This window comes from Wasmannia auropunctata, unplaced genomic scaffold, assembly GCF_000956235.1.
Source record: "Wasmannia auropunctata unplaced genomic scaffold, wasmannia.A_1.0 LD334880.1, whole genome shotgun sequence".
In the NCBI taxonomy this organism is placed as follows: Eukaryota; Metazoa; Arthropoda; class Insecta; order Hymenoptera; family Formicidae; genus Wasmannia; species Wasmannia auropunctata.
The window spans coordinates 99,238-116,280 of NW_012028010.1; the positions used below are offsets into that span (position 1 = coordinate 99,238).

At 39.9% G+C, this 17,043-nt stretch overlaps 1 protein-coding gene across 1 annotated transcript; it reads right to left on the minus strand.

Moving 5' to 3' along the window:
• Nucleotides 1-1,492: 1,492 nt before the first annotated feature.
• On the minus strand, nucleotides 1,493-16,176 carry LOC105457873 (voltage-gated potassium channel subunit beta-2). Its single transcript, XM_011702784.1, has 9 exons — nucleotides 15,953-16,176; nucleotides 12,703-12,944; nucleotides 10,713-10,926; nucleotides 8,815-8,942; nucleotides 6,980-7,186; nucleotides 6,513-6,610; nucleotides 6,140-6,196; nucleotides 5,640-5,849; nucleotides 1,493-4,562 (listed from the first exon to the last, which is right to left on the minus strand). The coding sequence occupies exons 1-9, from the start codon at nucleotides 16,078-16,080 to the stop codon at nucleotides 4,461-4,463; spliced, it is 1,386 nt and encodes a 461-aa protein (XP_011701086.1). The 5' UTR covers nucleotides 16,081-16,176; the 3' UTR covers nucleotides 1,493-4,460.
• Nucleotides 16,177-17,043: the final 867 nt, after the last annotated feature.

Sequence of the window (17,043 nt, forward strand, 5' to 3'; positions counted from 1 at the left end):
TAAATGTAACACAAAGCGACGACAAAAATACAAATGTATAGGAAATCTAAATCTGAACAAAAAAAAATAAAGTTAAAGCACAGAGATTCATTTTGTAAAATATCGTATAAATAATTGAGTATATAAATCTATTAAATAATCAATGCTAAGAAATCGTTCTGCCCACCGTGATTTTAACTCTTCAACTCATTCGATCTGCAATATATTATAATGTAAGCCACCTCTGAAACAAAACGAATACGAAGCAATAATTGCAAATTAAAGATTAATTTCTGTAAATACATCCTTCCCGATCTGTAATCTTAGGACGGATTTTAGCGGTTGTAAAGTGCGATACAGAGGTTTGATTTATAAGAGCCGATGGTGTATTAAAATCATATTTGAATGAACGTCAGATTACATTTGTTTACCGTCGCATTATTTTAACCCTTACACGCTGATAGGCGTGTTATCGATCTCTCGCTGTTCTCTCCGCACGTTTTTCAGGCACGCTTTAGGTACTAATGCCGTGTTTTCGTTATCCCTGATAATTCTCGATGTTCTTTTCGATCGCAGGCAACGTACGCAGTACAACGACGTGATCGTTGATAACGGAAACGATTCTTGTACACATCGTGCATAGACGATTTGCATTGCGACTGGTAATTTGAAGATAAAACTCCTGTTTAGGAAAGAAACTCCAGTGACCCTGATTTTTACATATCGCTCGATTGCTACAACAACGACATGACTACGAAATAGTTATTTTTCTAGTTCGCAAAAAAAGGAATGTAAAGAAAAAAAGAAAGAATATACTTTAAGAGAATACATTTTTATTCCTCTATAATGAGTCATACCAAAATTTTATTTCAAAATTAATGTTTTATATCACGTAGCACGTATTTATTTTTTAAATGCATGGTGTAAAAAACTACGTTTTATTTATGAAATTTTTTTGTTAACAATTTTTTTTAAGAGAGTAATATAAAAAAGGCGTCGAATCGAGCGTAATAAAGTAGCGTTCAATAATATATATTTAAAACTTTTAAAATTAGTTTAATAATAAAATGAACTAGATGTGTTTCACCTCTCTCTTTGTCATCTACAGCGTGTGCTTACAATTTTATGCAGAGAAGCAATACAGTTTATATAGAAAAACTGCGTGAGGAGAGATCAAAAATAAAAAGGCTGCTTGGCAGCAATACATATATAGTCGACATGGTTTCCACTGTAAAAATTAAATTAATTGTGACAATGCAAGAAATTAAATTTCAAACTTACTATAAAAACTTAAACTCACCTTGGGATGAACAGTCGAAATAAAAAGCAGTCAGAAATTAACGATGATAGAGAGAGTAAAGTAATCAATATTGAATCCGAATATGTCAAAAATTTCGAATAAATGACGGCAACGATAAACAACTTAATTAAAATTAAAGATGTAAAAAGTAAAAATTAAAAAACTGTTTACCTTTTCTCTACTGTAGTAATAATTTTTAAAATAAGATAATCTCATTTTTAAACATAATTTTTTAATAAACGCGAGCGGTGGCTAAAACCTTTTTAATTGCTATTCCAGAAAGATCATCTTTATAATATATGTCAAGATAAAGGCCATTGGTTCCTCTAAACGGGAGTTTTATTCTTATTCGGAAATGTTAAAAAAAAAAAACAATGTAGAATGCCGAGACCCGTGCATTGATGACGATTATTGCTCGATGCCTTCCGCCGATGAGATCGCAACGTGTCGGTAAGTACATATTGCTACGCGAATACTATATAATTCGTTCGATACTTGGTGCGCGATATTTTATTTTAATTATTTTTTTTTTATTTGTCGTGACATGCACTCCTGTTCATCACCTTCAAATATTTACATTGGAACCTACATCGCTGTACCTATGTGTAATATGTCACGCATGTCGGACGAAAGTCTGGCTTGAAGGGACCGCATTGCGGGCGCGATAAAAGTGTACTGGCAGCTTCCATTATCCCCCTTTTTTTTCTCCTTTTCCGTGAGCACATGCGACATTGTACATTTCCAAGAGGCTTGGCATTTATCATTGAGTTGACAAGATTAAGTGGAATGTCAATAATATCGATATGGTATGCTAGGAAAACTCCCGCACGCGCGTAAAAATGTGAATCTGACATATTTCTCATTCGAAAGGGAAGCTAAAAATACATGATTACAGATGATCAACGGTATTTCGAGTCGAAAGAGATTAGATCTTGGCGCGTCGATCGGCGTGATCGCGCCAAGAAGAGATTTCGTCGACGCTTTTCGTTCGAACTAATTAAAAAAAGTTGATAAAATCTGCATGTCCAAAGTGTGTGTACGTGTGCACGACTTTTTTTTTATGTTTGCATACATTTATAAATACGTACGGATTATCATTTTTACGGGAGCGAGACATTTTCTCACGATCGCGTACACTTGAGCAATGTTCCGAATGATCGGCGAAACGGCGCTTGGTTGGCACGAGTCGCATCTGCTGATGACACTTCGTCATTTTGGCATGAGGGAACGGCAAAGTAAATACCGAAAGAGAATATTGCTCGATGATACTTCGCATAAAGATATAATTGTAAATTATTACCAACCTTGTGTGTGTGTGTGTGTGTGTGTGTGTGTGTGTGTCTCATTAAAATAAACGATTCATCGAATCATTCTTCAGAAATATCCTGCGTCTCTCATTTTACGGCGAAGCGAAGCGAAAAGCTATCGTGTGCGGTAAACAAACGGACGTGTCTCTCGATAGAAACGGTCATCTATCCGAGATCGTAAAGAGATCTTTTATATATATATAGTGTCCGGTTCTTCGAAAATTCGTCGGTAAATCTATTGTTATCCTTCGTGTATCCGTATTGTAGTAGAATTTACATCCGGTTTGACCGGATTTCGCGTTTATTCAGCGAAAAGTATTTCGAACGTTAGCCACTAAGAAATTGATTACGTTCTAACAAATCAGTCCGGCGGGTTAATGAGACTGAATCAGACTTTGAATTAAAGTGTCGCTCCAGCCCACTTCTCGCGAAAATCGCTCGTACCAATTTGTTCCACTAACTGGACGCGATTATTGGACTCGTCGGCTCAATTATTCCGCAATTACTCCTCGCGTAATTTATTCCCCACAACCGCACTCATCCTTTAGTACAATGCCTAATATATTTTGAAAACAGGCGCGAAGTACTTATTCCTTTGCAAAAGCGAAAAATCCGTGGCGACGACGTATGTATTTCACTTGTATTGTACTGTGTATCGCGCGTCTCTCTTAAAGTAATCGTTTCCCGATCCTCAAACAAACTAGAAAGCGGGAGAGGATGGAGACGGAGAAACGAAGAAAGCGAAGGTAAGTCGGATAAATTGCGAAGAATCAAGCGCAACGGCTGTTGAAAGAAATACGTATTGGACGTCAAAGTCGATGGAGTGAGGTGCATTCACGTTAGAGATGAAGAGTGCTTGATAGAGCACTTAAAACGCAGCGCTGCTCTGATAGAATTATCATCCTCGATAAAATCCTTATAATCTACGACGTAATTTTTTTTTTATTTTTTTTTAGATGATCGACGTGTGTGTGCTGCATCGTCCGAATTCAATTGTCCGTAAATCGCTTTTACTCGATCAATGAATGGCAGAACGAATGTATACAGTTTTGGTGGACACTCGTGACTCGTGACACTCTGCCCGAATTCCTGATTACATCACTACGTAGTGTAGCAAATGGGATTATTTAACGCTAAGAGTAATGAACACTTGGAATCGCGAATAAGAAGTCTTCCCGGCGGGACAGAGTCTCTTGAATCTGAGGGAGATTAAAGAGAAATTTATTGCGGCGCGCGGTTTTTCTTCACGGGAACAAGTGTAACCCGTTCCCGGTGATGCTTTTCGAAAGCGTGTGCGACGCGGCGGTTCTGTCAAACGGAGAGACAGATGGGGGACAGGTGGACCTCGCGGATGAAATGCGTCGCGTTTTATCACCTACATATCTACGAGTGTCCACGAGTGTGATACGTACGAGAGATACAAATCGTGCGTGAAATTTCGGGGTGTGGTGACCACCCCACGAGAGAGATGTTGGACGCTCTCGCCGCGTCGCCGAGAGGCGGCGAGCCTCCGGAGATGGATGTTCCATTCGTAATTGGTAAATATATTGTCGTGTCGACTCGCTGGTCGTGTGTGCACTTCGACCCGCAACCGGGTTCGCGACCAAAATGAAAAAGCGTCGGGACGCGAAAACGCGAGATAGTCGCGTCGGTCCTTGGCCACCAACGTTGTGATCGATGGTCGGGCATCAATATTAAGCGGAGCAACGGGACGGTCCGCCGTCCGCATGCGGACTTCACTGTATCTCGCAGAACGGCATTTTATTGTTCACTTCCTTGGTCTGCTCCTGATCCTGACTGTTGCCGCCCTCGCTCTTCGGACTGCCCGCCTCTTCGATAGAACCCCCGCCGCTACCGTGGGGGCACATCGATTGTCATCTCAGCGCCAGAGTGGATATCATCGGCGGTCGGGACGGTTTGTTGTCAAGAATCCTCTCGATCTCGCTCATTATGCTCGCGTTCAACTTCGGGATAAGCTGAAAATCGCGTATTCTTTTATATCTTCTTACTGCTCGCCACTGCGTTAATTTTTCAATTCCCGCGCGAAATTACTCCGATCACACATTTTACTAATTGTAAATGGCGAATTAAAATTTGATAATTTTGTATGCAAAGGGCGATTTACAAAACATATAAACATTTTTTATTTTTATATTCTCTATTTTTTCGTAATCAAAGTAATTTATATTTTATTTTAAAATTAAAAATTTTTGATCGCACTATTATTGAAAAAGCACTCTTTCAAAATAACAGGCATCAATAATAGATGGTTTCCATATTTCGTCCCATCATACGTATTAAAAATGACTTTTGGAGTATCCGGGACAAAATGAAATTCATTTCTAAAGCAGATCGAATATTCAGATGCATATATTATCCTTTATAGATTATTTCATCTAAAACTACTTAAAATAGAAGTTGCTTCTGTTAAATATATGGCGGAAATCAAACATACTTTAAAATAGGAAGAGAACTCCGTCTCAAGAATTGATCAATAAATTTTTCCAGTTCTAGCTTAAGCAATAACTAAAAAATGTATAAATTATCATAAATCTATAGATAATATATAGAATATATATAAAAATTTATTTTTTTATAGAATTATCAGGAAAAAAATTGTTAAAAATAATTAATAAAATAATTAAAAAAATGATTCAAATCGAAACGGTTCATGATTGCGTTTGGTTATCCTCTGCAAGTGAATGACAAAACGCAACGTAATTTGATTTCAAACGCTAAACCGTTCTCAAATGTATCGATAAAGTTGCATTGTAATAAAGAAAACGAGCAGAGATTAATCAAGCATTAGATTTTTTTTAAATATTTTTGTTTCCGTTATGCTATTAATACGCTTGCTTCAAAACAAGCAAGGTCAATCCAATCAGTTAATATCTCGATAAGCAAAACGCGGTTTAACGACTTGAGACGTTACGATATCTGGCCGATAGGAAAACTACCGGTTCAATTCCATGAGTTAATCTTACGCGATATCATCTAAAATATCGCGTAGGGCAAACAGTCTTCCGCAAGAGGCAAACAGCTCGTGCATTTACCTGTAAGCTTTGGAGACTCTCGTACAGTTGATCTATATTGGATGCACCAAGCAGAAGGCACTGAACACTTTCATTCTTTAAAGACCACGCGATGGCCAGTTGCCCGAAAGAGCACCCCAGTCTTTCGGCAAGGGCATATACGTCCCGCAATTTGTCCGAATACTTCCGAGTCTCCTCATCCGCAGATGATTTGTCTTTCCACGCGTACTCCTGCGTTGCAGAAACAATCGTTAGCACGTTCCGAAGCAAATGCACAGTTTGTGAATCGCATCTCCGTTATCGTTATAGCACTTTTTGTCAAATTATCATTTAATGTTATAAAGATAAGGATAATGTGCCTTGCGCTTTGTTTATAAATAACAAAAAATTAATGATGGTCAGCGGATCTGAATTTTGAAATAAATATAAATGAAATACGTTATACTTTTTAATGATTATATTTGTGAATATATTTTTTATGCGTAAGAGTATATTGTTTCTATAAATATTTATTCGCGTACCTCTTTGTACAAAGATTGAGTTTCATCCTCCGTCCAACTAAATGAGGAGTATTTGTTCTAAAATCATAAAGATTATTCTTCACTTCGAAATCATTTTCGAATCATATTTTTCAATTTATAAAAAAAAAATTAATTACTGTATTTTTTGCGACAGTCTTTCTCTCTTATTTTTACTTTCTCAATTTGTTAAAATGACGTAATTTTATTTATTTCAAAATGTAAAATGACATAAAATAATATTATAGATTTGTGCAAACGCTTCTTTAATAAAAAATAAGATAAATTTTGTTCATTAAATTAAGATGACGATTTGTTCATCAAATATTAAGAGTAATATTAAAAATGGATGTATTCATGTGTATTAAATACTTACTTTGTAAGAAGATCTCGAGAGGAATGATACTCCGCAATCATCCGTCTTCGAAGAAACCATCCCTATGGTGACAGTAGACCATGCCATTAAACCAACACCTATAAAAATTTGTTAATTGACTTTTACGATCAAAAATATTATTATAAAAATTTCTTTTCGCAACATATATATTTCATGATGTTACGTGCCATTAACACATTGATTGCCACTATACAATTAGAAAACTTGATCTCCGATGCCATTTTTATATCATTAATTTAATATGCTGCTTAATTATATTTATTCTTTATCAAAACCTACAATAAAATTTTTATTTCTCCCGTCAAATAATCGAATCGGTGAATAATTGGCGTCCATCTATAAATCATCACTTATGGTATAGGAGCTGATGATTTATAATTAGCTTACTCGTAGATATCCAGCAGTCAGTGTGTTAAAGACAAACACAAAGAAAGTAAATTAATTACCAATTTTGTTATACAATTCTGGCATATAGAGCTCAGATTTCTCTCTATAAAACAGATGATACTCCGCCTGCTCGACGATCGGCGTCACGCAATTAAATTGCCGACAATTCGTGTAGGCTTCCATAATCTCCACGGGTGACCATCGCGACGTACCCCAATACATCACCCAACCTTTGCTTATAACATAATTCATCGCGCGAACGATTTCTGAAATATAAGATCATGCGAATACGTGAGCTACGGAGAACACAAACGAGATCTTCTTAGCGTGAAAAATTGTCAGATACATGATAAACGATGCGAAATCGATGCGTAAATCACTACGTTACTTTAAATATTACGGTGAAATATAACATCTATTGAGAAAAAAAGAGAGAGCGGAAGTGTGTTTCAAAGCGTGTGAGGATAAAGGTAAAATAGCTAAGATAGATAGGTCTCTTGCATACATTTTTCGCATATTATAAAGCACACATTAACGCGATAGTAAATCGTAAAACAAGAAGTTTATACATATTTGCAACAAGAAGAATAAATATAAAATAAAATATATATAATATACATATATGTATATGTGTATATAGCGTGTAGAATACATATACTTTTACAACAATGACTTTCCATTTTCACATAAATATACCGAATACAGAAAGAAGCATACGTTAACTATTAGGGCACAATGCAACTGCCAAACATCAAATCATCACCATAGTGGAGATTCGTTGTAACTTTATTATTAGTTTGTTTAAAATGTTTAAATCATCAATGTATGGATTAAGAAGATCTTTTATCTTTTGTAAAACTGAATTGTGTTATACAATCTAAAACTAAATAATATATCATCGAATTTTGATTTAAAAAATGTTTATATTTTTGTTAATTATAAAATAATTTTTCTGTTGCTTTTATGCATAACACGATATATGTATAAGATATATGTATTGTAATAATATATCTTAAAATATCAATTCGAAATCCAATTTTAAAATACCAATCAATTGTACGTATAAATTACCCAGACAATACGAATGTTCAAAATTAAGACATAGGTCGGCTATTTCAATTTTGGACATGCGTGCTGTCTGAATAATAATGATCTCTTTTTATAGCTGGAAGAGTTTTATATTTAACTTGTACGAGACGACCTTGATGCTAAAATAATTTTACCTTTATCCAAAGAAAGCAAAATTTATTGCAAAAGTCATATGGGACATTCTTATGGGGAAACTACTTTCAAATCTATTGATGAAGAATGAGATGTTTCAAGCTTAATATGTAAATTAATGAAAAGTTTAATAGAAATCATCAACTAGTTATAACAGTAATCGATCATATAAACTTTTTCAACTGAAATTAAATAAAGATCATTATTTTCCTAGAAGAAATTGAAACGAATAATGTTAAAAGCACGCATAACAAATCTAATAAAAGATGAAAAAGCAACACTCTGGTAACACTGGATGATAAATGTGTTTCTTATTTCTAATTTTAATGTTAACTTCTCAGTGTTAAATAATCATCTCTCTTCGCCTTCCTGCAGCACAAACAATAGAAATGTGTCTCTTTTTTTCTACTCATGCTAAAATTGTGCGAATATTATCGTGACGGGCATCTTCATTGTATAAAATTGTTGTCGGAATTATAGTATATCACAGTATCGTAGCACGTTTTTCTTGTGCAGTGAAGTGCCGTAAGTGTTTGAACGATGGAATGGAGACGAGGAAGAGAGAGAGAGAGAGAGAGAGAAAGAGAGAGAGAAAGAGAGAGAGAGAGAAAAAAGAGAGAGGATTCGAATCTTTGAATATTACTCGCAAGAGAAAGAGGAATTGGAAAGTTACCTTCCATCGGACACATTGGATCGACTTTGTGGATCATGACAATGTCGATGTACGACAGTTGCAGCCTGACGAGCGAAGCTTGCACGGACTCGATAATGTGTTTCCGCGATAGCCCGCGACCCTCGGTCCTATTCAAGAATAGGCAGATATTATCAATCTTATTAAGCGCTGCAAACGGAATTAAAGTAGTAGTAGGGAGATGTGATGAGAGAGAGAGAGAGAGAGAGAGAGAGTGAGACAGATGAGACGTGTGCGGCGGCGGCGACGGCGACGGCGACGACGGTGGCGACGGCGGCGCGACGGCGACGGCACATCACGGTAATGTTTCCTTCGCCTCCTTTCCGTTACGGTGCGCGTTATTGAGCACGAACCGAAAACAACAACGGCGAAATAACGCGGCGGCGGCGGCTCGATGCCGGCTTCGATGCACGGGAACCTAGTTATCGATCGACGCGTCAAGGCGAAGCCTCATATTCGCGCCATCCACTTGATATTAAACGAGGCCGTCTCGTACCGAGATTCACTTCTGCCACACACGATGTGTCGTTTCCCTATCTGAAAGTTCGACTAATCCTGTAAAATATATAAAAGCCGCAGTATAACTTCGCGCATGGAAAGTGAAACCGAGTCGCCGATATACTAATTATCGATGACGCACCGATTTGTAATCCGCGCGCGCTTGTCAAAAGTGTTTTCAGAGAAGGTCTTCTGTCTTTCTTTTTCTTGCGTATCGATGATACCAGATACGCGATGTATATATATGATTGGCAAATACGATACGTGATAAGGTATCAATAACCTTCGAGTTATTAATGACTGGCAGGTTTCTTTATCGGCGCAAAAAGAATTCAACTCTGTAAGCTCGAAATCGGGGATTGGTTTTAAGATATATATAGTTTCCCTTAATTCCATAATGACTGTGAAATCATAAAAAAAAAATTTTGAAGGTTAAAAAAAAACCTTGTCGATTCTCCTCAATTGATCTACTTTTACGGTTTCGTACAAGCATTATACGCATAGTGTCTAAGCATATCATGCTTAGTGTACACAGAATACGCTATTGTAAGCTCAGCCAGAAACGATTAGTCGAGTCGACGTCGATTCGATGTCGATACGTCAATGAATGGTATTGTTGCGAATACTAATGTACTTTTGTCATCTTCAACCACAGCCTAATGGTTTAATTGAGCAATATTTCTGTAAGATTTCTATTGTCTTTCGGCCAAGCTTTACACATTCGAATCGATCATGCAAAGTTGAAAAGCATAATATATATGTATATGTATGTGTATTTGATGTATAGAATTGGCCGAAAGACAATAGAAACCTTATAGAAATATTCGCGACTGCTGAATTGACGTAAAAACGATTATGATGAGATCGAGGATGATGAAAATATCAATCAGCATTCGACATCGACCATTCGATCGATGCCGATTCGATTAATCATTTCTAGCTGGCAAGGCCACGCGAAGGATAAAAGGCCGATGGACGAATAAGTTACATTAAAGCCATCGATCGAGAAGCATACACGTCTAAAGAAAGAAAGAAAGAAAGAAGAAAAAAACGAAAGAAAAAAACAGAAAAGAAAGAAAGGAAGGAGAAGAAAGTAAAAGAAAAAAGGAAAGGAAAAGACCGCGCTTTCGCGTGCAAATAGCGTTACAACATCGAGAGCCACCGAGATAGAGAGAAAGAGAGAGAGCACGCCGAGAGAAAGAGAGAGAGAGAGAGAGCCACTACCCAGTCCGACTATCATCAATGCTCGCTAAAACACCACCATCAATGACGACGACGACGACGACGACGATGACGACGACGATGATGACGATGACGACGCCACCAAAATGACACACCGAGATACGCGCGACGACACCACTGGGGACGGGCGCTCTACTCACTTGGTGTTCCAATAAATTTTCGTCGTGACGACGTAACTCGAACGGTTCCAGGCGCGCCTCAGCAGGATACGGCCGAACTGGATCTCGGCGCGGTGACCGCTGTGCGCCTCGCTCAGGTCGAATACATTAATCCCGCTGTCGTAGGCGAGGGCCACGACAGCCTCCGCGGTCTCCTCGCTACCGCAGCCGCCCACGCCGAAGGTGGTCCATGTTCCTGCACCCATAAAACCAAATCAAGCGACATCGGCGACCTGAGGTTTTTGCGCCCGCGGCGCGGCCTTCCGGGACCGCGCGACCGAAATTGCGACGGTTGCAATCGTCGATCAATCCGAGCTGCAGCTGCAGTAGGATTTTAGCACTTATCGGCACATCCAGCACGCTAATATCGCGAAACGTTCTCTATCGGAAAATAATGTATGTTGGCGCATAAAATCGGAAAATAAACCTCGATTGAATCTTTGACCCATCTTACAAACCGCAAGAAATGACAAAGTTATTATTGCGCTTTTTATATTTTTATATTAAAATAAGAATAATAATAGTGACACGCCGATAATAATCGTAGAGATAACCCGCCAAATTGCTGTTGTCAATTATAAATTAAGTCTAAACTACAGAGTTTCGTGTTGCCAGCTCAGCCGTGATGTGACTCGTCTAATTCGTTTCTCGGGTCTTTAAAGTCTGTTAAGCCTAATTCTACAGCATCTATTAGCAAATTGTTTTAGATTCACGTTTCGAGGATATCCGGCCGGCTGACGTAAAACAGTATCGCAAAGGAAGATATTAAGCTTTTAAAATGCTTGAAAAATGACGATTAATAATATGAGAAACGGCGCATAATACGAGAAGCGAGACGATTGTGGAAAAAATTTATGGAATTTAAACTCGCAAAGTAACATCGTGAGAGCGAGCTTTAAATTAATAGGTACACATTTGTAGAGCGCGCAAAAGTAAGAGATACGCATTTTTTTATTTTTTTTAAATTCCAACATGGATGAAATATCCCTTCAAAGCTCGTTAGTTCAAACTTGTTTTTTAATATTGTGGAACTATTTATACAAAAATTTATTTTCTTTTGCAAAAAAGAAAGTTACATAATTTTTTTCAGAGGTGGAAAAGTATATATGACACCATTTCTTTTAGATAAATCTCGAAGAAAATGTTTCTGTAGAGAGAGAGAAGAAGTTAAAAGTAACGGAAGAAAAAAATTAGTAAAAAAAATTTTAAACATTTACGAATGTACCAGATGTATGTGTATCAAATATATACAGCGATACGCGTGTAAACAAAAAATAAAATGATGTATTAACAGCATTAGCCAACAGCGGTTTAAATTGAAAATAATCTTGTGTTTATTCAATATCAATATTACAAATAAACATTTTATTAAAACAGGAGTTTAACGTATTTGTTTCATCAAAATGAAACTGAATTTAATCGGATTATTGTCAATTAGGCGCAGCCGGTTAATGCTGTTAACGCAGCATTATTTTCTTTCCGTGTATTTGCGTAAGCAAACCACGTAAATTGCATACACCATTCGAACTATCGAGCACAAACGATCGGCTGTAGGTCATCCAGTGCATCGTACATATTGTATGTATCCGCGCCCGTAACGAAACCGTGTGGCGATGGATGGATATGGGACGCGGGGAGAGGGAGAGGGGAGTTGCGAAATAAATAATGAAAACTGGGAAACTTGAAGTCTTCGATAGCCCCTCGGCGGTCGGCCGCGGACGGGCAGGACCGCGGGTGATAAAGATCCGAGATATCCGGTGGCGGATGCACTTCCGGGGGATCAATTCGGCCGCGAGGTATATCTATCGCCGTCGAGGGGGATATCCGTCGAAACGAGGGAGAGGGTAGGAACGATATATCGCCTTCGCGAAGGGAGGAAAGTTGTGTTCGCGCGCTCGGTGATCTCTCGGCGATAATTTCTCTATACGAGATAAAGAAAAGAAGGGAGAGCGGAAGTATACATTCAGCGTACCTAATCCAACATTGGAAACACGTAGACCGCTTTTGCCCAAGTTGCGGTAGCGTATACCTGGCGAGGGATGCTGCAAACGCTGCGCTTGTGCGGCAATGCAGCTGGTTAGTAGCTGCTCCTTCGTTCCGGTCGCGTTGCTGCAGTGCACGCCCGAGTCTACGCCGCCCCCGCCGCCGCCGCCGCCGCCGCCACCGCCGTTGAACTCTTCCATGCAATCCAAACTTGCTATGGGTGCACGGCAGCTGCGCATACAAGGGGTGCAAGAGTTATCGCGTATCGATGTCGATACAACGTCGCCGTGTCCCGGTGTGACTACCGGTCGATCGGGACACGTCTCGGGAGCTTCCGAATGTCCCCGGTCAGAAATTCTTCTGCCAGGCACTTTCGCGAGGAAAGATTGCCGTCTAGTTTTTGTCCTCCTCCCCCCTGTCCTTTTTTTTAAGTTTTTATCTTTTCAATTTTCTAACTTCGAGAATGCAACTTTAAATGCCTCGATAATTTAATATCGAGTTAAACGTTTGCTGAAACGAATTCACGAAATGAGAAACTGATTGAATAGCCAAGTTTCATCAGTCCACATCGAGATTGATCGCGCTGAAACTTCGCACAATTTTCAAAATTAAATAATTCCAGAATTAAATAAAACGATAATTGATCCGTATTTTAAAAGTCTCCTACAAATGGAATTCAAGCCAATACGCGCCGTCAAGCACAAATGTTCGTTAAGTAATTCTATTTATTAAATAATTCCGTGCTGTATTATTAATTATATTGTCAAGAGAATTGTCATATCTTTCAGTTTACGCTTCAGTTCGTAATAATCGCAATTAGTGATTGCAAAAGAACATTCGGTCGCTCCAATATTATTATACGTCTATTATTATTATTCTATTATTATCGTTCTAATTGAAGGGCTATTATTATTAATCTAATTGAAGGTGCAAAAATCGATCAGCTTTATTTTTTGACGAAAATGATTTTTTTAAGTGGATTTAACATATCAAACATTCAGCGTCTTTTTGTATAAAAAATGAACAGGTCCGATAGATTCAACAAAGTGCTTTTTACATATTTCAATGTAATGATTTTCATTAAAGATTTCGCAAAGGTACTTTAATACTGTAGAAAAATAAAGAAAAAATCTGACTGGTTTTTGCACTTCGTCTTACATGTGTGTTACATGTGTGTTATACATGCTCATTATAATTTTCATTTTTCAAAAATTTTCAATTACATCGATAATTTCTTTAAACGTTAAACGAACATGATTTGGAAAGACTTTATTTTAAAGACTTAAATTTAAACATCTATCTGAATTCATCTGTTTCGCAGAATTTTGTAAAAATAGAAAGGGAGAGAAAATATAAAAAGCATATTCGCGTGCATTGTATTTTATGTTTGAAATCACTATCTTACAATTAGTTGTTGCTTTCTTGTCAAGTGCAAAAACATAAGCATTAGTATTAATATTAACACGTAACTCCGTATGAGAACACGAAATTCATGTCATGGATTATAAACACTCCGACTAATTGCCATTAATATTACGGTCCCAGACACGAATCGTCTGACCGTCCGACCTTCTAGCCATGTGCGCTACCGACTTGGCCAAAATTCAAACATGAATAATTCGAGGAATATGTAGACATTGGGCTGCGAGCGAGTATAGTGATCGATGTTGAAACGTTACTCCGTCCGTGTAATTCGAATATTTTGAGACACGTAATTCTGCTTTCATCTATAAGATGCATATAATCAGTATCGTTATGCCTCGGTCTATCGCATAAAGCTCGATTAGACCAATAATCCGGATTAAGTACGTCTGGTTCAAGAATTTGTGCTCTCGCTCTCTCTCTCTCTCTCTCTCTCTCTCTTTCTTTCTCCCTTCTCAGATTACAGCTTTATACACGACATAAACTCGGAGGAGAAAAACTTATCGCGGCCAAAGTTAGCTACAAGTGACGTTGGTGCAACCGAGTCTAAGTAAGCCAGCACACCCCAGTGCTCTCGCAGCTCGCTCGAGTTCGCGAGGGGAACGAGGGGGTGGCCGCGGTCTGGCAGCCGAGCGTCGTTGGACACCGGCGATCGTCGTCGCCGTCCGGTGGGCTTATCCATCGTCGAGTTACTCGTGTTTGAATTTCGATCAGCTCGAGTGAGCCCGGTCGATCGTTTTGCGAGCGCACCAGGCCTTAGAGAGGCCGCAGCCGAGCCTTCCAAGAACATCTGGGAGCGTCGGAGACGCGGCCGCGGCTACGTCTGTGCCCCTTTAAAAGCTAAAACTACCACCGCGACTCCGCCACCGCGATGTGGGTCACCGGTGCGCAAGGGACGAAGGAGCGGAGGAGGGGAGGTGAGGGAGAGGGAGGGAGGGAGGGAGAGAGAGAGAGAGAGAGAGAGAGAGAGAGAGAAAGAGAGGGGCGATAGGTCTCGGGTCGGGGGAATATCGTCTTTCGCTTGAGTGCCCGGTTATCGCGTATACCGGCCACTTTGCCCCCGACATTACCTAGACGCGATTGCTTTGTGAATTAGTCGTGTTTAATAATTATTGAAGCCCGCCAAAATACTCTCGATAATCCGCTTGTGGAGCGAACCGCGGAACGACGGTTCGATCGATATAATAGTGTTAAGCGGCAACGAAATGTATAAAAAAAAGAGAGAGAGAGAGAGAGAGAGAGAGAGAGAGTATCCAGAGGCGATACAAAAGCCCGATTAGATCGGCTTTCACGCGTTTGCGAAACAACAGAACAACAGGGATGAAAAACAAAAATAACGGGTGTGAGTATCGAATTTCTGAGGGAATCTCTGCTAATTGCGATAAAATGTGCATTAACGTATACATATCAACATATAATTGTATACGCATTCAATTCTCTTTTGACACTCGGTTCATACATACATCCCAATAAATTTCGAGCTGAAACTTTAGAAGCCCTTTTGAAAAAGAAATCTATTATAGATTCGAAAGGGGTTGAAATAAAAATTACTCGTTTGTCACGTCTGTCGCGAAATTATATGGGATGGTATCTTTGGGCAGGGCAACTTTAATGGAAACGCGCACGATATATTTCACAGATATCTCCACATCGCCGTGACATCATTTGTTCAGGTTTGTTTTCTATTTTTTTCCTCTCTGTCGCGCGAACTCGCCCTGCTTCGCGGGCTGGGCCCCGACATTCGGTAATGAGCGAGATCCTCTCTGACTCATTCGTTCGAGGGGGGAGGGGGAGGGGGAGGTATGCTATTTACGTACCGATAAATTGTAGGCAGTGGATAAGAATCGTCGTCCTCCATACTGCTGTTCGTGTTTGCGTTGTTGTTTGTATCATTTCCCGTCGTCGAGGCTGTATTGCCAAGGTTACACAGCATTAATCGCGACATTGCTGACGCCGTTGTGGAACCGTTTGTCAATCTAAATTGGAAACACTTTTGGAGGGAGGGAGGAATGCGGAGAGCACAGGCCGATATCACGGTGCGGACGCGGTGCGCACGTACTTGTCTCCCAACGCGGCGATCATGCCTCTCGTGCGCTTTTATTCTTTCTTTTTTTTTTTTTATACAAAATCTCAAGACTCCCAAAACTCCTGGTCGCGTGTCTCTAGCGGTCACCACCGTCCTCGCCGCTCGCTCCGCGCGCTTTCTCTTCACCTCGACACTCCGGCGCGATCTTCGGCGCGTGGCGAACGAGCATCGCACGATCGTAATCCCCAAAATGCGCGTGTGTACAGGACTGTGTGGGTCCTGCGATCGTTCGAGTCAATTCGAATCAATCTCGTGATTATTGCACGATGCGTATATACATATATATAGGCACTAATTAAATTTCTTTTTCTCTTCTCCCCTCAGTTATCAAATCACGATGTTGTAGGCACCACTTTTTGAAGAGCATAAACTTCACAGAGAGTTTTCCCGTGCTAGCGGTCGGCACGATCCGCGCTCGCGTTCAAGGAGGAGAGGGTTGGCGGGGGTGACATCGGTGCAGAGCGGTTCCCTTCGCGGTTTTCCCTCCGGAAAACACCGTCCGACTCCGCGCGGATCTCCCGCGGACCGGATCGAAAGACGGGCCGAGCGATGGTCGATATGAAGCTGGAGCTCGATATGTGACACGATCTACCGCTGACGCGGTATCGGGTCGCCGTTGTCGTGTCGCCGATGCACGAAAGAAAAGGGTAATCAAGGACGCCGGATGCGAGGACACGGCGACGATCGCGAACTGTGCGTGCGTGCGTGCGATGGCAGGGGTGTTACAGTTTCGCGTTACGATCCATCATCATCGGTCGTCACCCCACGATCGTGTCAGCAGCACAACGTCACGAGGACCACCGGTGCTACTCGGTCGCCGCC

Excerpts from the sequence above, each read along its gene's own strand:
- LOC105457873 (XM_011702784.1), bottom strand. The coding sequence starts at position 16,080 with ATGTCGCGATTAATGCTGTGTAACCTTGGCAATACAGCCTCGACGACG. Across the intron at positions 8,943-10,712 it reads AAAATTTATTGGAACACCAA|GACCGAGGGTCGCGGGCTAT; the intron begins GTGAGTAGAGCG and ends ATTCTTGAATAG. Across the intron at positions 5,850-6,139 it reads CTCAATCTTTGTACAAAGAG|GAGTACGCGTGGAAAGACAA; the intron begins GTACGCGAATAA and ends TCTGCAACGCAG.